Source organism: Calonectris borealis, chromosome 2 (assembly GCF_964195595.1).
Source record: "Calonectris borealis chromosome 2, bCalBor7.hap1.2, whole genome shotgun sequence".
NCBI lineage: Eukaryota > Metazoa > Chordata > Aves > Procellariiformes > Procellariidae > Calonectris > Calonectris borealis.
Genome location: NC_134313.1, coordinates 126,383,626 through 126,406,802, shown reverse-complemented (window position 1 = coordinate 126,406,802; position 23,177 = coordinate 126,383,626). Strand labels below are relative to the sequence as shown.

Genomic DNA, 23,177 nt, shown 5'->3' with positions numbered 1-23,177 from the left:
AGAAGCTGAAAAGTCCTTTATGTAGTGTCAGCACCACTTAGCAACAACTAAAACATCAGTGTGTTATCAACGTTATTCTCATACTAAATCCAAAACACAACACTATACCAGCTACTGGGAAGAAAATTAACTCTATCCCAGCCGAAACCAGGACATTCATAAAAATAAGATCTGTATCTATGCAAATACGCATGGATAATAATGAAAATGTCTGTTTATCTGTTTGTTTTTCAGGTTATGGTTTTGTAGATTTTGACAGTCCAGCAGCAGCACAGAAAGCAGTAGCATCTCTCAAAGCAAATGGCGTGCAGGCACAGATGGCAAAGGTAAGAGCAACTGTGTTATTACAGGATTATCTGAGCCGTTGGGTTAAATTTCCAAGAGTTTGTTTTGCTCCTGTTTTTCTTAATGTTTTGGATTGCTTATTCCAGTGGGTTTTTTTGTCCTTTGGCTCCAGTGCCTCATTCATCCTATGGTTTGTCTGTGCTCTTGAGAGCTGTGTTTCATGCGATGGGTTCTGCTCTGATATTCTCTCTCTGCCCGTCTCTGGAGAGGGCTGTAAGATGGAGAGCGCTGGAGTGGCAGAGCAGTTGGAAATGCTTTTGTGCTGACTGCAGTGTGAAAGAGTTGCCGTTTCTTCGCCTCGGAGTTGTCTTCATTTGGTTCCTTTGCCTTGGAATCGTTATTCTTTTCTGACGTGCCTGGTGGGCTTCTCTGAAGGAGTGATTGACTGAACATAAGGAAAGTTTGCTTGATCTGCCTCGGTTTGGCTTCTCCTGTCTTTTTATTTTGAGGACGTGAATGGAAGTGTAGCAGGTTGCTGAAAGAATAGTTGCTGGAGGTTGTCTGGAGGTGACTGGTGTCTGTTGTTCAGAGAGACTGTAGGAGCCGTGCTGTACATCTCGTAGCAAGCGCAGTGAGCTCAGATACTCTGGTCCTTTGTCCCCAAGCAAAGGGGCTGACAGGGAGGCGGGGGTTATAGTAAATGACCATCATGTGCTCTGGCTGTTGCCTTTCTGAGGGCATAATCATGTGTCTTTAGGCTCTAGACTGTCGGCCAGCAAAAATAGCTGTTGCTTTGTACTTTAAAAATGCCTTGCCCTAGAATCACAAAAAGCCCTTAATATTGCCTGATTTAGTCTCTGCAGAAATGGTGCCAGCCTAGAATCTCAAACAGTAAAAACGAACAGGTAATTACAAAACCAGAAGTAAATCAACTAATAAACAATCACCACATTTGAAGATTCCCATTTAAAGGAATGCTGGTGATTTAAATCTTTGGTTTTCAACAATATCATACTAAAAACATTTTTTTTTTTTACGAAAAGAAAAAATCCATGGTGGTAAATGAAGTTCTTTTGCCTCCTACTGAATTACACTCACTGTGCCTTAAAGCAACTGGATGTCATCCATGTATTTCTGTTTAACAGTGCCCCACAATGCAAGCTATGCTGTTTTATTGGCTCTTAGTTTTTATTGACATGTGGCGATAAAAAATATTTGCTTCAAATGCGTAAAAGATGGCCAGCTGAAGAATGTGAACACCTACTAAGGACTGTGCTATTTTATTTCTCAGATATACTGCATCTCCTTGTTAAAATATAGTCAATTTGACGCATTAGTCAAGCTGTGAAAAAGAAACCAAAGACAGGAGATATGTTTTGTCCTACTGGTTGATATCAAATAGCCATTTCTAGCAAGGAGTAAATCTCTAACTACATAAATCTGTAGCGTCGTAGATTTAAAATTAGAGATTTAAAGATAGGATTGAAAGATAAATCTATATTTGGTATTCTCATGATTCAGAACAATGAACAATTTCAGCACTTGCATGCATGGAAATACCAAAACAGAAGGTGACTTAAAATGCTGTGTTTTGGATTGTCCAATATTTTGGGGGCTAAAAGCAAAGTCTGATGCTTTCAGAGTGGGAAGGGCTGTACCAACCACTGAGGTTTCTTTTCTGGGGGATCTGTGGCGGGAATAGTTTTTTGCCCTGCATGATTTTGAGGTGGCTGGTGTGTACACTTTTGTTTGCATAAGGCTGACTGTATTTTTATTATTTAGCCATGGTGCCTGGAATCCCAGATCGGTTCTTTTTAGTGCGTTTGATAGTTCAAGATAAATATACAACTGACTTTTCCTATCTCTGAAAAAAATCAAAGTATTTAGAAAAACGGGGATTCAAAGGAAGTTGAGACGACTACACAAAGTACCTCACATTGCTGAGAAGGCAGGAGTCTGGGAAAGCAAATATCTGGAGAAACATGTTAGTTCTTGCACATGTTGGAAGCCAAGTTGCATAACAGGACTGAAAGACAACGTTACCTGCCAGTGTGTGAATTAACAGTGAGGGCTCAGAAGAGGTTTGAAGAAAGAGGCATAAGAAGAATTTAGCCTCCACTTCTGGAAGTTTATCAAGAGCAGTTTTGTGTCAAGAACTGCTGTAATTAGTGGTGAATGGTGGCTATCAAATGAAATCAAAGAAAAAAGAGTAAGTGTGAAGAAATTACCTAAACCTTTTGCATGCCATATCTTTAAAAAATACAGTCAATGTCCTGTATCTTTTGTTCTGCACTGCAAAGCAGCGAAACTGCCCCATGTAGAGGCCCAGGAGAAGACTGTAACCTGTGTTCAGCAAATGTCAAAAATCTCAGTCCAGTTGTGGATGCTTTTAAATAAAGGTGAAAAAGGCGTTGGCCAGCTTTTGCTATGTGCTGGCCTTCCCCAGTAGCGACAGAAAGTATGCTGAAGTGTCGGTATAGTCTGTGATGTTTTCCTGGAGAGAAATCTTGCTCGGAAAGAGAAGTTCTTTCTCAGTTTTAACACAATATAATTTTTCTCATAGAAATCCAGGAATCTTCTTTGAAAAACAAAAAGCAGAAATGAACCCCCACCCATGTTGGCTAGCAGAAGTATCTTGTGGATACTTGAGTAAAATATACTCATTGTATTGATCCTTAAATACAGCCACCTCCCTCATTTTTATAGCATTTGGACACCTTTTTGGCTGGTTTTGTTTCAGAGTGCTGCCTCTGGAAGAAGGTTAAACGCTGGTGGATCGATGCTCCAAATCCCATCACTGTTGGAAAACTTGTTCTGTCAAGGCTAATACACCCCATAACCCTACGCAGGGAAAAACATCATTAAACGTGTTTGAATCTCTCTTTTTGTTCTCTTGGATGCTGTTCAGCCTGGTGTAAAGTAGTCAGGAGAGGATTCGGCTGAGGGAGGGGAACAGCAGTATTATGCAGAGGTAGTGGTGGCAGCTGGGAGATGAGGTCTCATGGGCCCACAGACGGCTGCCCACTTGGTGGGACAAGGACCCTCACAGCCTCCCACTCACCTGAGATCTGTGTGAGGCTCTTGTACATGCATGTGCTGTCAGCTTGCCTCTTTAGCATTTCCTTCACACAGGTACCTGAAGCAGAATTTTTGACTACTGCCACTGTCCTATGTCCAATGAAGTTCATCTAAGTTGTCCATCATTTTCAAAAGTGCTTATTAACAATTTCATTTATTGAGAAGAATTAATGCTATGGAGCTGCTGAGTGATGTTTTCTCAGTGGCCTGGCTTATTTTTCTATGTGTTTCCTGCTTGCCTTTGGGAATAACTCAGATGTGCAGATTCGTTTGTATGTATGTAGTGCCTGCTTGTCCAGGCTCGTAGAGTCCAGGTGGTTTTTTGGTTTTGTTTTCCTACTAAAAACGGCACAACAGATATGCCACTGGATAATCTCACAGAAATTATTGATTTGTTTATCTCTTTGTGCTAGGGACTACACAAACATGACACAGAAAAGACAATGCTTATGTGCATGGTTCATATATCAGTTTGGGTTTTTGCATCTGCTCCTTTCCTGCATTTTCTAGAAAAATGTTATAGACAGAACATGGAAAATTAATAAGGAGAATCGTAGTAATGTGGGAGTTGGCTCAGACAAGTAGGCAAGGAAGCTAATAGACATGAAAAACGTATCAATGTTCTAACAAAATCTGTAGCCACATCTAGTCTTGGGATTTGCAATAGTCCTCCACCCAGAATTACATATTCATGAGGACACTTCTTAATCTGCTTTATATGTAAACTTTTTATGATGCCGAGGAGTCTAAATCACCTGAAGAATCAGTAGAAGTTTGTTGTCTAAATAAATTTGAGTGCCTGAACTTGTGTCAGCCTGAAGTCGGTGGACTGTGCAATCAGTTTATACCTTCACAGACATTTTGGGGTCCTCTCTACCATCTTTTATTTCCAACTCTAGTCTGCTGTAAAATTGCATAAAGTGGAAGTTCAGGGAAAGGTAGGTTCTTGCAGAGAGTGTGTAATAGCTTCTTTAATATCTAGCAGCCCATCAAGAGTGTTGAAACAAACACATTCACCAAGGAGCTGTTTTCAATCCTGCTGTTATTCCAAGTGCATTTACAGGGATTAAAAAATGTATTTGATGATGCGTGTCTTCTCTGGGTTTTCCTTTTGTATGTATAATGCATTTAGACATCCTCAGCACCTGTGTGAGGAATGTGGACATTGAAGAAATATTTAATTAGTGTTGGCAGTTGTCTAAGTCCAAGGAACATTTCTCGACTACTCTGCTGCAGTAATTGCCATCCAGAGGGTGCACTGAAGGAGCTGGTTCTGAAAAAGGACTGTGCCAATAGGCTCTGATGTGTTTTGCTCGACAAAGGAATGACAGAGTCTGATTTTGTTTCTTGTGTGATATGTTTCTCATCTCTCCATCATGCAGAAGCTTAAATACAGGGAGTAATCACCGTCTAGGTGAAACATAAAAGGGAGCTGTTTCCCACAGAACAGAGCCAAGCGTAAGAGCTACTGAAGAGGAACAAAGAGCTGGTTGCTTTATAGTTAAATAGACAGTTTTTCTCCAAGGACCAAGGAAAAGGAAATCCCACAGAAGAATCTTATTTATTTTCCAGGCTTTTGCGTAGGTTTCAGGAATTGCTCTGGTATGAGTCAGCTGACCAAATAAGTCCATTCTGCCTGCTCATTTTTCAGCTTCATTTTCTCTTCTTTTTAAATGACTTCCCTTTTTTCTCTGTCATATACCAATACTCTAAAGGGCTGTTCCTTAAAATGGAAACTGCAGAAAATGGAAAGACTCTCCAGTGAAAGCCCTTCTTCCTAATATATTTTTTAATCTAGATTTCTAATGGAAAATTTTCATTGTCTGTATTTTGCAGTCTAAAAGTTCATGAAGATATTTAATAAAAATGCTACCCTTACAAAATATGAAATATGGCCTATACACTGAACGTCTGATACACTGAATCCCACAAGTGGTTTCTTAATTCATGAATGAAATGTCTGCAAATTTTAGCTAACCAAACTTCAGGATACTGTTGTTTGCATTTTTGGACAATATTTGTGGGTAACAGCCTTATTGACTGAGTTAACTTTCCTTCTGATACCAAAGCAGGATGCTAGGATTTTTAAAGTTCAATATTGAAATTGTCAGGCTTTGTTTTAATTATCTAATTATCTGTTTTTTAATTATCCATTCTTTAATTATCTGATCCCCCCCCCTCCAGCAAACTGTTCTATGAAGTCAAATATTTGTATTGGCTCTTTAAAATTATTTTCTTCGTTTGCTGCTAGAGCAGGAATTGGTGACTCTGGAAACCCCGGTGTGCTCAGCAACGTAGGAGAAGCTGAGAACTGGGCTGTGCTGACGCTGGCCACCTTCCACGTCGTTTCCGAAGGAATTGCACAGCCAGGCGTGGGCTGCTGCTTCACCAGTTGTCAGAGACGTTTGGCACAACTGCGTGTATGTGTGTGGAGCACTCTGCAGTGAACACTCCTCTTATCTTCTTAAAATGTTAATTATCTCTCCCTGTATTTGTTATGCACAGTACAAACTGACTGACCAATACTGACCTGAATCGATAACGATCCTGGGTTAAAAGACAATGAAAAATTATAGCTGGGAGGAAGTGAAAGGTGTTCGGTTTAGATTTGTAAATTACAGGTGCCAGTGTCTCTCTCCTTTGATTTCTTTTACCAATTCAACCATACCAAAGAAGTCCTGCAGAAGCAATAACCACAAGCCCAGCAGTTTCATATAGGGCCACTTATCAAAGCCATGCCCTCCTCATCCTCTCTTGCCTGTTTACCTGTGTTGTTTTGCATAGTCTGTCTTTCACTCTTGTAATGGGGAATCATAGTTTCCCAGCTGGAGCTGGCCCTTAAATGCAGGTTTTGTAAATACAGGATATTTTTTCATTCCTTAAAGGATAGTGATTGGCGAAGTAAAGGCATTGAAGAGATGCTAAATTATTTCCTTGTATCAGGTGTTATCACAAAATATCTTAGGAAGATGTGCCTTTCCGAAGTTTTTTTGCCAGATGAAACACTCTTTAAATTCAGGATTCAAATCACAGATGTGCTATAGCAAAGTGCTAACTTTAAATTTCAGAAGATCTGCAATAGCAGATGATTGTGTCTTATGAGCTTCCTAGACAATCAAGACTAAAGCAGTGAGCAGCTTTGTAAGAAACAGCTAACGTGGTGGATTTGGGTGATAGTGAAGATAGATGACCCTAATGGAAGGACTTCGTAGCCTCATCTAGCCTGGAAAATTTCATGCTTCTACCTGAAAACTATATGGTAGCCAATGTGAAATAGGCTTATGATCCTGTTCCTGCTTTTAGATGCACGTTCACAAGCCAACATAGAATGCATTAGCTGGAGTCATTCTTGAAATAAGAACATTAAATAATCCTAGGGATATTAAAATCTGACTGTCCTTTCACACTCGCATGTATTGCTCCTAAAAACATGTAAGTCGGTATGAAAGGGGGTGTGCATCGGCAGTGCTTATACCACACCTGCCAAATTTATACACAAACATTTCTTTGGGGGTTTTCAGAAGTGCTTAACTTAGCATAATTCTACTCTCTAGAAGTGAATGGGACTTTACTGTTGATTAAAGGAGACGAATTAGGTCAGTGCTATGTTCCTTTGTTCCCAAGAATCTTAGCTCAGCACCTTTCTCAACCACTAAGTTAGCTTAGAAAATCTTATGGCACATACAATCATGTTTACTCTCTAGCTATCACCTCAAATAGACCTTGCCATGGTATTTTACTTCCCTTTTCAAGCGCTGCTTTAGTTTCCAGTTTGACCTGATTTTTTTCATACTGTAACTTCATCTAAGATTAAAACGTTCCTCTGCCTTTGAAAATTGCAATGTAAATAATCACTAAACATATCCACCTCCATGCTACTAATGCCCTGCACCACAGAACAGATGCTGATAAGTGAAAGATGTAGCCAACTTTTAGGCTGGAGAATAGTGGAATTACTGGGTTCTTTTCGGGTTATGAACTTCAGCCAAACAAGAATTGGCCTTTTTTCATAAATACACATTGTTCTTGACTTTCCTCTGACTTGGAACACATTTGAATTGGTAATAATACAGCTGAAATCCACAAAGCTTTGGCAATTTAAGCCGGAGAGAAGAATGGGGCTCCCTATCTTTAGCACTCACATAGCTATACATCTTGGAAGCTCTTACGCGCTCTTTGCAAACCCTTTATGTTTGCAGAACAGGAAATCTGAGTCCTGCAAATGAGTTAAACACTGGAGTCAGATTAATTCTTTTTTCCCTCCATACTCAGGAAACTCCAAACGCCCCATGGAGGAGTTGTCCGACCACAACTATGCAGCTTGGGAATCTGCAACTCAGACTGAGAGAAACTATGTTCTAAATTCAGTAAGCACATCTTTACTCACCAGGAGAAACCCAGTGCACTCCGAAATGATCAAAAACCTGTGGTTTTAGAAAATATTACTGTGGTAGAAAATGGCCGTAGCCTTTATTTCAGTGACATATCATTTAATCATGTTCTTCTGTAGCTCAGCATGAGGACGATGCTTTTGTAAGGTGAGAAACAAAAAATCATTGTATCTAGCATGCTTCCTCAGGAGGAGGAGGAGATGATTCACATGACCACCAGCGGGAGGATATGTGCATGCTTTTTGGGGTACCACTTAGCTGGCCGGAGACACAGATTCAACAAAGCAATGTGATTTGTGTGAAAATCAGGCCACTTTCAGATTGTTTTGTTTGATTTGGAAAGCAGGTGTGCAAACTTCAGTAGCGTTTCTTCAAAGTTGATGTGAGTGCCTGTGTAACAGCTCATCAGCCTGGAAATACACAGGTGCATATTCTGCCAGTAAACACAAATCTACTAGTAATATGCATAGATATTCCCTGTGTACATATGCATCTCCCTCTGAATATCTAAATGTTACTGTATTAGTGAATACTCTGCTTGTTATTTCCGTATTAATGAATGTCTCCCATTCAACCGACATGTCTGAGTGGTTCGGCTGTAATCTAAATAAATTTAGGTTTAGATGCAATTTTGTTCACTAATGAATGATAATTTTTCTCGCTGGAAAAAACCCTCTATTTTTCCATTGTATAAAATTATCAGATTAGGCTTTCCCCGTGATACATGCAACAAACTGAGTCATGATGGCAGCTCATTGAATTTTTTAGTCCTTGGACTTTCCCTTTGTGTATTTGTGCTCAGTAAGGGAGGTTATGATGATATGAAGGGTTGAATTCTATTTGCAGTCACATTAGACTAACTTTGATGTGATCAAAATAAATGTAAGTGATATAAGAATGTAAAACTGGTCATATTGGGCTAGAACAAAGGTCCCCTGACATCAGATTCTCTTTCTGATAGTACACTATAGCACTTGCCAACAGAGGAGTACAAGAACCAGGCAAGCATCTGAGGATACTTCCCCAGAGTGCTCTCCTAGCCTCCAGCAATTTGCAATTTGGGGTTTCCTGATCTTGTATTGAATAGCCTTCTGTAGAACTGCCTCTCCACCCCCAAATAAAGAATTTATCCTGCCTTTTTTGCTTTTAAAATTTTGGCAGCACAACATCCAGCCATGAGAAATTCTTCAATTTAACTATATGTTCTTCGAAGAACCATCTCCTCTGCTTGCTCCAGACTTGCAATGTTGATTTCATTGATTGCCTGCTAATTCTTGTATTGGAAGAGACAGAAGGCTCTTGTTCCCTATGAATCTTTTTCACGCCACTTACGATTTTATAAAATGCAATCATAGCTTCCCTTAATCCCTGTTCTTTTTCTACTTTTAAGAAAGATATGCCAGGATGTGCATGCGTAAATAAGGATGCGGTTTTTAGAAGCAAGGAGCAGTTGCTAAGTAATGAACATGAAGCATGGGAAAGTGATTTTGTAATACGAGAGCACAGCTAATAGGAAGCTTAAGAGGGTCATTTTATATCAATATGCTGGATATCAGTATTGCTAATGCTGTGTAGTGCTGCAGCCTGGGAAATGGGAAAACGGACACACAGAAGAAGGGTACATCTGGCTGATATCGGATATTTTGTAAGGTGTATCTCATTTTGAACAAGGATAAATGCACATAGCTGATTAAACCTAGGAAGATCAATTTTTTAAATAAGAACTGTCAGCTTTAGAAAAATGTACCCCAGAAATAATTGAAGTGTTAAAAAAAAGCAACATAACTATTCCTTTAAAACAGCAAGTGAAGAAAGTACAACCTCAAGTATGAGGACATAGTTTCAATGTTGTGTCAAAAGAGAATACCCCGCCAAAAAAAACACGTCTGTGTATAAATAAGGCATTATAAATGTCTGCCTTAAATTCTGAGATTGTTTGATCTCAGCTTTCCTTAAATCTTAGATCAAATTAGTGTCTGTCATATTGCTGAACAATACCTGAAACTAATGTCACCGGTGGATAAATGCCTGGCCAATTCTGTCAGCAGGCTTGAGGACATTACCTTTGCCAGGGACTACTGTAAGTACCCCTGTGCATTTTATCTTGCGCTCACTGCTTGGGCGTGATGTTACCAGCAACGCTGCAGCACGTGCCTTCATATCCAAAAGGAGGAAAGAACTGCAGCAGATCTTATGCTGTGCAGATGAATCCTTATTTAGGAAGGATGTATATTAATGCTGTTCTGCTTTCCCTAGTGCTCACGGAGGAAAATGACCCTTTTATGAGCCATAGTCCAAAATGGTGGACACATGGGAGAACTTAGGGACCCTAAATTGCCAGTTTCTCTAGCTGTGTAGGCAGAAGGAATCTTTCTTTGATTCCCAAGAAACCTATACAAGGGTATGTCCTGGGGACCTCTGGGACATTTATGTCTACTAAAGACACCCCTTACACTGCAGTAATGAAAGTACAACAGTTATTTCCTGTACTACGCCTCATAACTTTGCGGTCTCAAAAACTATGGAGAACAATGAAAACCTTGATGATAGCAGCTGTAAATGCATTTTTGTAGTTGGAAAAGTTGGACCTCCCCTAGGTGAACACAGAATTAGAATGGATATAACATTTGATAGGAGGTATGTTTTTCCCATCTTAGAATGAATATAAGTTTGCTGCTCTGGGTGCCAGTAAGTAACAGAGCGGATATGTTCAATAATTACCGCTTGTCAGTCATCTGCAATCGTGATATTTTTATCAAGATTCAAAAAGGAAAAGAAATAGTGAAGAAAGGGAGTATGAGATGTTTCATTTCTAAAGTCAGAAAATTTTGGAGTTGGGATAGTTAAGGCTTGGTGCTGGAAAGCTTGACTTTGAATTCCTCAGAACAAGCGGACGTATCTTTCTGGGAGTCATCGCTGAAGTCTGTGCCTCAGACGTCATTTCTTCATGCAGTTAAATCATTCTCGGTTCTTAAATGCAGCTGATAGGCAGGTAAAGAAAGAGAAGATGCCTTGAAGAAAGACTTCCCCGTCTTCAAAGGTATCTTTGCCACTTTAGTATCCCACTCAGTTAATACACGATGCTGTTTCAGTGCAGTATCACAGTTCTGTCTCTCTGTATATGGACATACGGTTTTTCAGTATGTGCATGCATAGTTGATAAGTATTCAAGTAACTATATTTATATGAATGTATACACACATTTATAGATGATCATTTAGAAATATTCTTGAGAAAATTTTGTAATGCAATGCAATTCTCATGAGTAGCAAAAAGTATTACAGTGGTATTTTTATAGTATGTACTGTTGCAGTGTGATTATTTACTAGTAATTCTTCTAAGCACTGGGAATAAAATGCTGTGTGTTTTTTAGGAATGTGCTGTAGAAATAGGAAGGAAATTGGAGGTAAATTAAATCTTGGTCACATTCAGCCAGTATTTTTTCCATCTGTCAGCAAAAACTGGCAAAAACCAAAACAACAACAAAATTGTAAAGTCTGAGATGAGATTTAGTGATTTACTGTCTGCTTTAACTGTGCCTATGGTTTGAAGTAGAGCTACACAGCCTCAGGGCTTCCCACATATTTCCATAACTTATTTGTCCATTTTGCATAAAAGGTTATGATCCCACCATTTATCTAAAATTTTTGCTAGTCACCTACTCCAATTATAGCTTGTTACGGAAGACCAGGACTATCATTTATATGGCTATGTTGCTTTATTATAGCGATACAGCATAAAGCAGCATGTGGAGTCAGTGCAGGGATGGTCTTTGCAGTGTCTTAACTTCCAAAAAATCTTTTCCCTTGCTTAAAAACTGTTCACCGGTGAAAGGTCACCTATTGCTAATAGCGTGATTCACATCAGACTGCCTTCTTACTGTACAGCACATTTCAAATAGTAACATCATGGGTTTGCTAAAGGACCTAGAACTGCTCCAGACCAGGTGGAAATCTGGCTGTAACGGGGTTACAGAGGTCTCGCTGCCTTGCCCTCTCTCCTGGGGCTGCTGGGCCTACGGTAAAGGAAATGTTTCCCTTTCAGAATAAAAATTTCATTAGCTGAAATATGTAATGGCTTACTTTTTGTATGATCAGTCTTCTAATTCTTCCTGAACTCAGGCTTTCTGTGTTAAAAAGGAGTGTCGGATACAGACTCTGCTTTGCTTAGGCAGAAGTTCAAATAAATAGTTTCATCTGGCGTGATTGCGCTGTTGCATGCTATTCACTTCTCTTGAGTATATAAGTAATTTCCAGATTGGCTTACAGGAGTACATTAAAGAGGCTGGACATTCTATATCAGTCAGCAATTAGGTTAGTTACCAGGGTACCTGTCTGCACTCCTGTAAGTGACTACTGTACTGGCTCTCTTTGATCACAAGACATCTGGGAAGCGTGGTGCAGACTTACCTCAAGGACACGGTCTGACGAAGTAGCAACTTAGGCACTTTCCTCCTGGGAGCATCATCTAGTACCTTATCCTTTATATTGGATTTTACTAAAGGTTTCTCCATTTCTTTGGTCAGAGATCTTTTGAATTTGTAGTAGTTGAGACGTGAAACACTTTATACTGTGATGAAAACCTCTTACAAAACACAGCCCTCTTACGTCACCTGGTCTTAACGGTCCACAGATCAGCTCAGGCATTGAGTGATACCTGTAAATACTATGTATTGCCTGTATTGCTGGTATTTCTTCGATAACCCCTCATGTGTTAGTCTTTCACTTAATATTTTGGAAATTTTTCATAGTGATCTTTCTCTTCACAAATGTCTTTCCTTCTGCAACGTCCCCCTTTGTTCCCATGCGAATGCAGTCCTTTCACGTTAGTCTTTTCCACCTCTGTCGATCCACATGAAGCATTTGTAAAGCAGAATGATATCCCATTTACATCCTTCCTATTGCTATTGTAAATACACCACATTCTTTTTAGGGTATTCCTACATACTTATCACCATCCTGTTGCAGTTACATGAATTTTGGATCTGAGCTGGCTGGATGTTGCACAAGGCAGGCAAAGTCTCTCTTCTGGGAGAGACCGATTCTTCTTGTGATATTCCACTGATCAATAGCCCTTTTCTATACCTTTTCCACCTCCAATCCATCTTTCTTGAACGTGGTTGAGCAGAGCTGTACACTATTTTTCAGAGAGGGTTTCTGCAGTGCTGTAGTACCATCTCTCAGTTGGGCAGTACCTTGCCTAGTATGTATTTTTTACTACCTTTTAGTCAATTGATGAGCACCCTAGATTTTGCAGCAGAAACTCTTATTTTTAGCAAGTGTATAAACTGCATTATTTTGCATGTTGAACTGTTACATTCATTTGCTCTCTTAAAGTTAAATCTCAGAATGCTTTACTGGTTTTGAGTCAAATGCAGATGTTATATTTTGTAAGTGCAAGTTTTAAAATGACCCTCCAAGTATTTGCAAATGTTCACAGCTAAAGTTCTGTTCTTTGGCTTGTCTTCAGTGATTATATCAACTAGTTGGCTGTTGTTTAACACCATAAATGTGACAGCTCAGTATCTTGAGTTGTGCTAGAAAAGTCTTGCCTGGTGTCCTGGAGCTTAATTTCTAGCTATGTATAATTGCAAAAATATAGTAAGCTAAATAGGAGATATAGAAAGCAAGTTAAATATATGTGTTTCTAAACTTTAAATGCTGTCTAAAATGCTGCATTTCACGAAGAAATGAGAAAATGCCAGTAGAGGGTAGATGAGTTTCTAACATAGTAAATCTTGGTATTTTTGCTCTAAGGAACATTTACTTCAATCATGATAAAAACTCACATGCTTTAAGAAACAAGAATTGGGTTCCATGGGGTTGGCAGGTTTTTATTACCTTTAAGATTATTTAAAAAACAACCCACCAACAACTTTGTATTATCTGTGCAGATATTTCACTGCTAAAAAGTTTTAACATGAAGATAGAATGGTGAGAAATACAGGCCTGAGTTACAGATCTGTAAGCAGCAAATGGGTATTTTACTACTTCTCCTTTCATGTTTTTGGTTGTTTGGGATTTTTTTGTTAGAATTACTGTTCACATAAATATTATGTAGAGAAGAACCTTGAGACATGCAAAACGTATTTGCTAAGAGAATGATCTACCCTGTTCAAATTGGCACTCTTGAGAGATGCACTCTTGAGATATATTTGTGTCTAATATTTGTTTTAGACAGCTATGAAATCTTACTGTCCCAATATAAATATCCAGATGACAGATACGTATACAAATATTTTTCAGGGAATCAAGTTCAGTTGTTTTAAGACAGAACTCAATTTTTGTGAGCAGGAGCTCAAATCTGGAAATTTGGATGATATAGATGACCCTCAGCCTTGTTGGTACTAACACTTCTAATCATGTTGAAAAATAAAATTGCTCAGAGCTACAGAGCAGTGATTTGTGGTTCTGAAGTTTGCCGGTTTAGAATACAGACCTATATTTTGGACCCAAAGTTAACAGATGCATTCAGTGTGCAATACTGGAATACAAAGTCTTCTATTAGGAAGGTGTGCTGGATTGTTTCAAGATTTTGGCATCCTGATTCCCTAGTTGATATTCCACCTATGTAAAATACTTTGCTGCCTCATCTATGTTTATTGTCTTCTTTTGCAGCAGAAATGGAATATATTGGGGTTTTTTGATCGACAAATAATCTCTCTTGATCTTTTAATTTTAATTCCATTAGCACTTGTTCTTAATTTTTGTTTCAAAAAAAAAAATCCAAGACAGTATGTATTTAGCCAAAAAACCTCAAATCTTTGATATTGCTCTGCTTGGTTATCAATGATGTAACCACCTCACTTAACATATTGGTTAAAAAAAAACCAACCCAACAATTTTTTTCTTTAAAAACAAACAATGAACATCGGTTTTGTATAGACCTTGTTCTTATTTTTCACCCTTAGTGGCGTGGTGCAAGATTTTATTCTGGAAGAATTTAGGAATGAGGGGTCAGAGTTGCCTTTAAAACTCAAGTCCCAGCTAGAGGAAAATATCCTTATTAAATCATTCCACAAAATTCTTGTGTCTGTCAGTGGGGGCCCTGCATGCCTACTGTGGATGGTTGAAGCCCAAAGGCAAAGCTGAGGTAACCGCATCGTACCCAGAGGTCAGCTTGGCCCATCAAGCTGGAACCAAACTCTAGGAGTCTGCCCTTCTGGGCAACTCTCAAATTATCAGCCACAGTCAGTGATGTGCGCTTTGGCCCGCTGCATCCACGAACCACCTCCTCCCTCACAAATCTGAAGAGTTGAAAGAAGGTGCAACTGAGGCACGTTGGCACCTAAATCCTAGGTAAGGTTCCAGCAGTTTCTTCAAGAACTACTTTTGAAAGAGGATTGCATCTGATTTGTTTAAGCACTGTACATTAAGGCAAATATTTCAGCGTTTTAAGCCAGCTTAGAGTTTCCAAAAACAGTCTTAACAAAGTAGAAACCCTCAATTAATCTGCTTGCTGCAAATTAGAGGTCAATAGCTTCTTACAGACTACAGAGTTTAAAAAAGAAGCCTTGTTAACCAAAGCTGGCCATGTAGCGCCCTGTCAGACCATTACTGTCTGCTAAGTCCTGTGTTGTTCAAGCTGAAACAGTAGCACCAAGAACGTTATTAACTTCTACCGCTTACTTTAAGTGTAAAGATTTTATTTCTAGATGGTGAGTGACAGATTGGATCAGGGAGCAACTGCGAAAAGGTGTAAATGTTCTGACACATCAACAAAGTATTTCAAAGAAATAAATTGGTGATTTATCCTTCCTTTACTGAAGGATAAACTACCTCAAATTGCTGCATGTATTTTCAGAGAAAAATATGCATGTAGATGGTTTCTGAAAAGTGTCTGATGTGCGATAACCTGTTCTTGGGCCAAAGTCCTGCAATACGCACAGGTTTAATTTTAGTGGTCTGTGATGAGTAGGCCATGTCCTGGCTGAATACTTTGAATTAGTAAATAAGTAATTTAGTAAATAAGTGCTTTAGGTTAAAAGGTATTGCATTTATTTAAGAAATGTATTTTCTATTCTTCGTTACTTCAGCACCAACTCTGTGCATAGCTCTGTAGATGATACAAATTAAAATCCAGTGCTTGCAGTGAATACTTACCGTAGGAGAAAATATTGGGATGCCCTGGCCATTAGGTGATTTCAGACATTATGTATTGTTTCTACTCATGTGTGTGTGCATGCTTGCCTGCCTCGCACACATGCATTCAGGGAGAGAGAGATGAAAAGGTCAGATGCCAGTTATGGATATGATCTTTGTTCATCTTGCTGTGCTGATGAAGTTTTGTTGATTGAATGTAAATATGCCTTAACTCTTCCACAGCATGTACATGAAAGAGAACATTATTATAGCGAAGACAGGCATTTGTCGGTACAATGGAGGTAATACTGGATGTGCAATACTGTTTAGAGGTGGTGCATGGTGGTGTCTGGATATATTTGCATCTAAATGAGCTGAGCGTTTCTTTTCATACAGCTTTGATTTACCTCAATTGCTACAGGTTTTTATTCCTCCTGGGATTTGGGGAACCGTATTCCCATTATGCACTCATCTTCCCTTCACACACTGTCTGCCACCTTCAGTCAGTGCCGCCAGATAAGTATATATAATAAAGATCTTTTACATCAGAGCTGGTTACTGTGCTGTCAAGCCAGTTACTGTGTTCTGGGCCTCAGGAGAAGCGATGAGTGATGAGTACGGCATTTATTTAAGTACTACTTCTTTTTTATGTTAAGTATTGACTGCATCTGAACCTGCTTCAGCATTATTAATGTTGATGAGAATGATAATGCCTAGTAATGCATAGTTCCAAATTTTTTGTTTTAGAATTGTTTTGAGAGCATTGATTTTCCTTTTATCTTTTTGACTCCAAAGAGCCTCAGTAGCCCATTAACCGGCTTCCTAAAGATCTGTGTCAGACTCCCTCACTCAGGGAGTTTGTAGATTGCTGTTGGATATTTCACATACGTCCAGATGCTTCATTTGCTACATGTGTCACTTGGTGTGGGTCATCTTGGCTAAAACATTTCTCGGCCTAGCTCTTCTCTTGGTTGCACCAAGTTGCACTTTAAATTGAAGTCACAGTAAATCAATTTAAATCTTGATATCGTGCTGATGTATCTTAAAGAGTAGTCAGAGCTTTAGCACTCTAGGAAAATAATGTAGAAAAACACTTGGGAAGCAAAATTTGTAAATCAAATGGGTGAGCCTCTTGTGCTGCACATTATAAGCTTTTGCTTTGAACTAGTGCAAGATCATTTTCAAATCCTCCTTTGCTTCACATAGTCATTCACTGAAGTTTTCTCTCCTATATTCTGCAAACTATATGAAACTTTCTGAACTATTTCAGCATTGGAAAAGAGGAAGCTATCGTTTGTTCCTGTTTGGTCATTGCTATTTAGATTGCGGTACCTTCCAAGGAATGCTAGACACTTACCAAAGACGGAGGAAGGTCCATCCCATCCCCTAAGGACTATGTGATTTAAAAAGGCAAAGGCAAATACACAATTAGGTAGTAGCAGAGTTGTTTGTGTGCTCTTAAAATGAGAAGCAGAATTATCGCTGCTGAGATAACCAAGTTGGGCGGGAGTGTTGATCTGCTTGAGGGTAGGAAGGCTCTGCAGAGGGACCTGGACAGGCTGGATCGGTGGGCCGAGGCCAATTGTATGAGGTTCAACAAGGCCAAGTCCCGGATCCTGCACTTTGGCCACAACAACCCCATGCAACGCTACAGGCTTGGGGAAGAGTGGCTGGAAAGCTGCCCAGAGAAAAAGGACCTGGGGGTGCTGGTTGACAGCCGGCTGAACATGAGCCGGCAGTGTGCGCAGGTGGCCAAGAAGGCCAACGGCATCCTGGCCTGTACCAGAAATAGTGTGGCCAGCAGGAGTAGGGAGGTGATCGTGCCCCTGTACTGGGCACTGGTGAGGCCGCACCTCGAATACTGTGTTCAGTTTTAGGCCCCTCACTACAAGAAGGACATGGAGGTGCTGGAGCGTGTCCAGAGAAGGGCAACGAAGCTGGTGAAGGGCCTGGAGCACAAGTCTTATGAGGAGCGGCTGAGGGAGCTGGGGTTGTTTAGCCTGGAGAAGAGGAGGCTGAGGGGAGACCTCATCGCGCTCTACAACTACCTGAAAGGAGGTTGTAGCGAGGTGGGTGTTGGTCTCTTCTGCCAAGTAACTAGCGATAGGACGAGAGGAAATGGCCTCAAGTTGCGCCAAGGGAGGTTTAGGTTGGACATTAGGAGAAATTTCTTTACTGAAAGAGTGATCAGGCCTTGGAACAGGCTGCCGAGGGAAGTGGTTGAGTCACCATCCCTGGAGGTATTTAAAAGACGTGTAGATGAGGCCCTTAGGGACATAGTTTAGTAGGCATGGTGGTGTTGGGTTGACGGTTGGACTCGATGATCTTAGAGGTCTTTTCCAACCTTAATGATTCTATGATTCTATGATTCTTTGCTTTTTTGTTCCCTTTTCTCATTTCAGTGAGGAACATCCTGTTTCAATTCTTACCTATTTACCCAGATTTTGTATCTTTGAGTCTTATGACGTTAAGTATGTTTCACTTCGGTGGAGCATCTCCAATATTTCCCTTTTCCTTCCCTCACCAATTCACTGGGACAATCTTGTCCTTCTGACATACCTAATGGGATTTGTCAAGTCCTTGGTGTAGCTATGTTTTATTTCCATGAGTAATGAGATACTGTGGTAGGGCATCTTGTCCTGCCCTAAACGAGACATGCCAAGCCAAACATGAAATGGAATGCCAAACGTTATGTCCTATATGTTTGTCAAGTGTGTGATCTATTTTTTAGAGACCCCACTCAGTACACTGAAATATTTTACTACTTGTGAACTTTAGCTTCTGTTAATATGATTGAAGCAAGTGGAAATGGAAACTGTCAGGGCAATTTAACAAAGAGAGCCTGTAAAACTCATTACATCTCAGGTAGTAAAATCACTTTAGAAGGCCCATTCTTCAAACTTGAGTTTTATTCAGTAAACTGCATTGGTGCCTGACCTTTTAAGAGCTTTCCCTTCCTTGGGAGGGAGGAGGGGGAAAGGCCCTGTTGTTCAGAGCTACCTATCTTAAATTATAAACAGCAGCCAGACTTGACTCTGTGCTTTAGATCACACGGGATGACAGAGTGCGCAACTGCTCCAAACAGACAGTTAAATGGCCAGCTATTTAGATGAGTTTGATGTGTATTTCATGTAATTGTATACTCCATAAAGCAGTAAAAAGCCAATGTTGTGTGCTGGCTGTATTTTAGCACAAAGTAAATCAAAGTACCAATCGCAAGTTTGTAATTCAACTTAATCTTTTCAAGACCTGTTGGTTTTAAGAAGCTTTAGATTGATACTACTTAGTGGTTGTGCGAGGGTTAAAGTTACTTTGGGGAAAATAATTCCTGTTAGGTCTATATCTAATTTTCTTAGCAAGTTAAATTAGCTTGTGGAGAACTCTCCAGGACCATGGCTGGGTTTCTCCTGTACTGCAGTGTAATCATGCCCCTAAGTGTGCCTCCCTCTATCTCCACGCTGGTGTAAATGACTGGCTTTTCCTGCTAAGGTTGTGAATGAGCTGTTGATCTACTCTAGGTAGCAAATTTAAGCATAATTTTTTCTAGTTGTAAATCTTTTATTCTTCCAATCATGTGTCACAAATTTTGATTAGCAGAATACATGAAAAGCAAATATGTTGTGGGCTGTGCACAGTAACATAACTCATAACCAGTTTGTTATTTCTGTGGTTTTCCATTTTCCAGCATCTAAACAATTATGAGCTGTAGAGATTGCATTTTCTTGTAGCTATCCTCTGCGTGGCTCATGGGCACAAGTCAGGTTGCTCATTAGTGAGCCTACACACTCAGGGTTTAGTCCAGGAACCTTTGAAGTAAATGGAAAGCCTCCCACATATTTATTAGGTGTCAGATCGGACATTTAGTGCACATTGTGGCATTACAAGATTTTGTCTAATTACATGATAAGGCTTTTTGCCTTATCTATGCAGCTTGTGAGATAGTATTACTTACGGGAAGTATGTTAGAGCTGATTGTGGGAAACTTTGAAAAGAGAGAGCGTTTGCCTGCTCTGCAATTTTCATGTTGTTTCATGTATTTTTTTGCCTTTGGTGCTATGCATTTTTTATTTCTCCTAGATCTGTCACTTATCTTATCTAGAGGTTTCCGGAACATGTTTACTGGAAAGTTGATAAAGGACGGAACTGAAAATAAAAGAAATTAAGAAAGGATTGAGAGTGAGGAATAGAAACTTAAGAAAAGGAAACTTTTGAAAAGAAGAACTGATATAAAAAAGAAATAAATACTTTTTCTTTTTGGTTTACTATAGGCAGAAGAACTTTCAAATGCATAAATGGTACTGAGTGCTTCATGCAGAGAGAATTGTCAGGTCCTTAGTTGACAGATAAAAAGCTATGTAAATTCACAGCACTCCCAGTAAGATTCGTCCTTGTGTACGTAATCCACAAAAAGTTTGCCACCGTAAAGAAATGGTGGGAGATGGTTATGCATATAGGCAATTGAACTCTGCAGTAGGGTTTTTTCCACAGAGAATTACTGATCTTTGTGTATAAATTGTTTCACATCAAGTGGAAGCTGTTAATAGCCCAGATGTAGAGCCTAAGATGACTCCTCTTTGAAAATTTGGCCTCTTTTCATCCAGAAAAGAAATGCTTCTTGCTTTCCAACAGGTGAAATTTATTCCATTATTGCTATACATCTATATCATTTCCTGTTCCCTGTTTAAATTCCCATTTCCAGTGTGGGGCAGTGCCTTAGGGTTGTAGCATAGAAAAGAGAGCAGTTATAGAAGAAACATTAATCTTTCTGAAGATGCTAGGATGCAAATGATCCACTGTCCTGTGGAACAGGAATGCTGATGAACCTTTGATTATAGATATATGTGGCATGTGTTATGACTTTTCTTTCATAAATACTCTCTCTCTTTTGCGGAAAACAGAAATAGGGATAGCTGGGAATATGCTCAGTTCCACTAATCATCAGTAACAATACTGCATTACTATCTTTCTTTAGTGCCTGGGTGTTATGCCCAGCACTTAAAAAAAATACTTAAAATATAACACAGCGTGTTTACTATCCATAGCCAGGTAACCTATAGCTATTATTGAGGTAGGAAGTAGTTTTGAAAGTTTACATTTCTGTAAGGAAGATTGATGTTCAGTCAAGGGGTTTCATTTGATGGTGAAAGAAAGTATTTATTTAAATAGACGGCTTGCCTTCATTTATTAGAGTTGTTTATTTCATATAAAACAGAGTTTTCCAAAAGTCTTACTCTAGAACCAGCTACAAACTACCTGTGGTTTCTGCAAACTCCACTCTGGGGCTCATAAAAATAATAATGAATTGTTTTACCTTAGTCAAACAATTCTAACCAGCAGTATTTGTCCTGTCATTTCTGAAATGTCAGATTTTAAGGCTAATTATTTCATCTTTGAAAATAACAGTTAATGCTGTGTAAATACTCATTTCGGCAATCACTCCCTCCCTGCATGCTCCTCTACTTGAAACGCAGGTCAAATGTTGAAGAGAAGAAGGGGAAAAAAGGAGAAGAAAACATTGCACTGTGATCGAATATTAAATCTCATTCTCTATTTATATACTTTGTCACTATTTTCTCAGCTTTTGCAATGCTATGGCTACATTTTAATTTTTGGTCTTTTTTTTGTCCATTTGCATTATTTTACATGTGCTGTCTTCAGTATCATCTTCTGCATAAATGCTTTATTGTTGGTAGCAACTGAATTATGAGTCATTTACAAGACATGTCTGAATGGGCTTAGCAAGAAAAGCCTTCCATCTTTTTAAGACGTTCTCTATGAGAAATTGAAACTCAAGCCCTAGTTCAACAAAATATTTTAAAATATGCTGCAATTATAGTATTTTTATTCAGGAGAAGTTGAGCTTAACTGTGTTTAAAATGAAGTATATGAACTGCTCAGCAAGCTTTTCTATCTCTGGCTGAACTCTCTTCTAACTGCAGCTGTCTGATTTTCAGTTCACTCGGAGCATGGACAGAATGAGTTCCTGGGGAAATCCCTACAAAATTACCCCATAAACACAGCCCCCTTGCTAACGAAAAGGACTGAGGCTGCCCTTGGAGCGCGGAGTCATACGCAGTGAGCTTAGTCAGTGCGCTGGATATGAGGTTTCCAATAAACTGCGTTAGCTTGAGTTGCCCTTTTGGATGGCGACTTCTAGGTCTTTACGTGTAAGCAAGAGCTGGTCACAGCCTTGCCTGTGTGTTTAGACTGACTGTGGTTTCTCCACAACTTGGGTGAGGGAAAATGTATTAGACTGTATTTGGTCTAACTACCTGGAGTAACAGGAAAAGATATATTTTAGAAAGAGGGTGAGGACTTCTAGTACTCAGCATAAAGTAAAACGGCACAAATCGCAATTCTTTGAAAATTTTTCCCAGGTAGGTGGTAGGAATGTTTAAAGGCATAGGACTCAGACCTGTTTGTCTTCAAATGGCATGACTGTGTGTATTGGAAAGCAAATGCAGGTGTTCGATATATACACCATTTTGCTGGTAATCTGACTCTATCAGTAGCAAACTGAAATTATGCATAGATTTGTTGTGGAAATGATAAGTAGTCACAAGGAGAATACCTACAGTGACTCCCTGACGTGATTTCCCCTCATAGATTTCACCAAAAAAAAAGATGTTGGCAGGAAGCATGATCCCCTGTTAAGCTATTTGGTTTTATTAGCAAATCACTCATATTTTTATGTTAGTCACTGGGTGCATTTCTTTTGTCCTAGTGCTTATTCTTCCAAGTCACGGAATAATTCCAGGATATGATTAATTGCCAGTAATTCTCACCAATTTTAGTGGAATTTCAAAGCTTTCAGTTCTTTGCAAGATACTGTGTAGCGCGAAAATATCTGTCCTCTGTATATGTATGTGTATATGGGAGGCTAGAGCTGTGTTTGATAGAAATGAACATTATTGAGCACTTTATGTAGAATTCTATTGAATATAAATCTGTTTTCTGCACCACACTTCCGATTTTGAATAACTCTTCTTTCTTTTTCTCAGTTTTGTTCATATTTTTTTTCTGAAATTAGGTAAAAACCCAAGCAGCAGGACAGACACATTGAGAAAATATAACAGCTAGGTGCATTTTTGTAGGCCTCTGTCTTGTTTTCAAGCAGTGGTATGTAAAGGATTTGTTTAAATTTTAAGCTACACAAAGATGAAGAATTCAACACAGAGAAAGGACATTCAGGAAGCCTCACAGCGAACACAGTGACACCTAGAAAGCATACTGGTGCTTTCTAGGGACTTGGAGAAAAGAAAATATATTTTGCCTCATTGCAATAGCAATCAGTGATACTCTTCTCCTCATTTCCTACAAAAATTGCTAAATTTCCCACAAA

General features: G+C 39.3%; 1 protein-coding gene across 2 annotated transcripts in view; it reads left to right on the top strand.

Annotated features, from left to right (window-relative positions):
- RBMS3 (RNA binding motif single stranded interacting protein 3) overlaps positions 1-23,177 on the top strand; it is a 711,967-nt gene that overhangs the window by 454,409 nt on the left and 234,381 nt on the right. For both annotated transcript variants that reach the window (XM_075143380.1, XM_075143379.1), the window contains one exon: positions 235-326. In XM_075143380.1, coding sequence (XP_074999481.1) covers positions 235-326 — 92 coding nt within the window. The remainder of the gene's footprint in view (positions 1-234; positions 327-23,177) is intronic.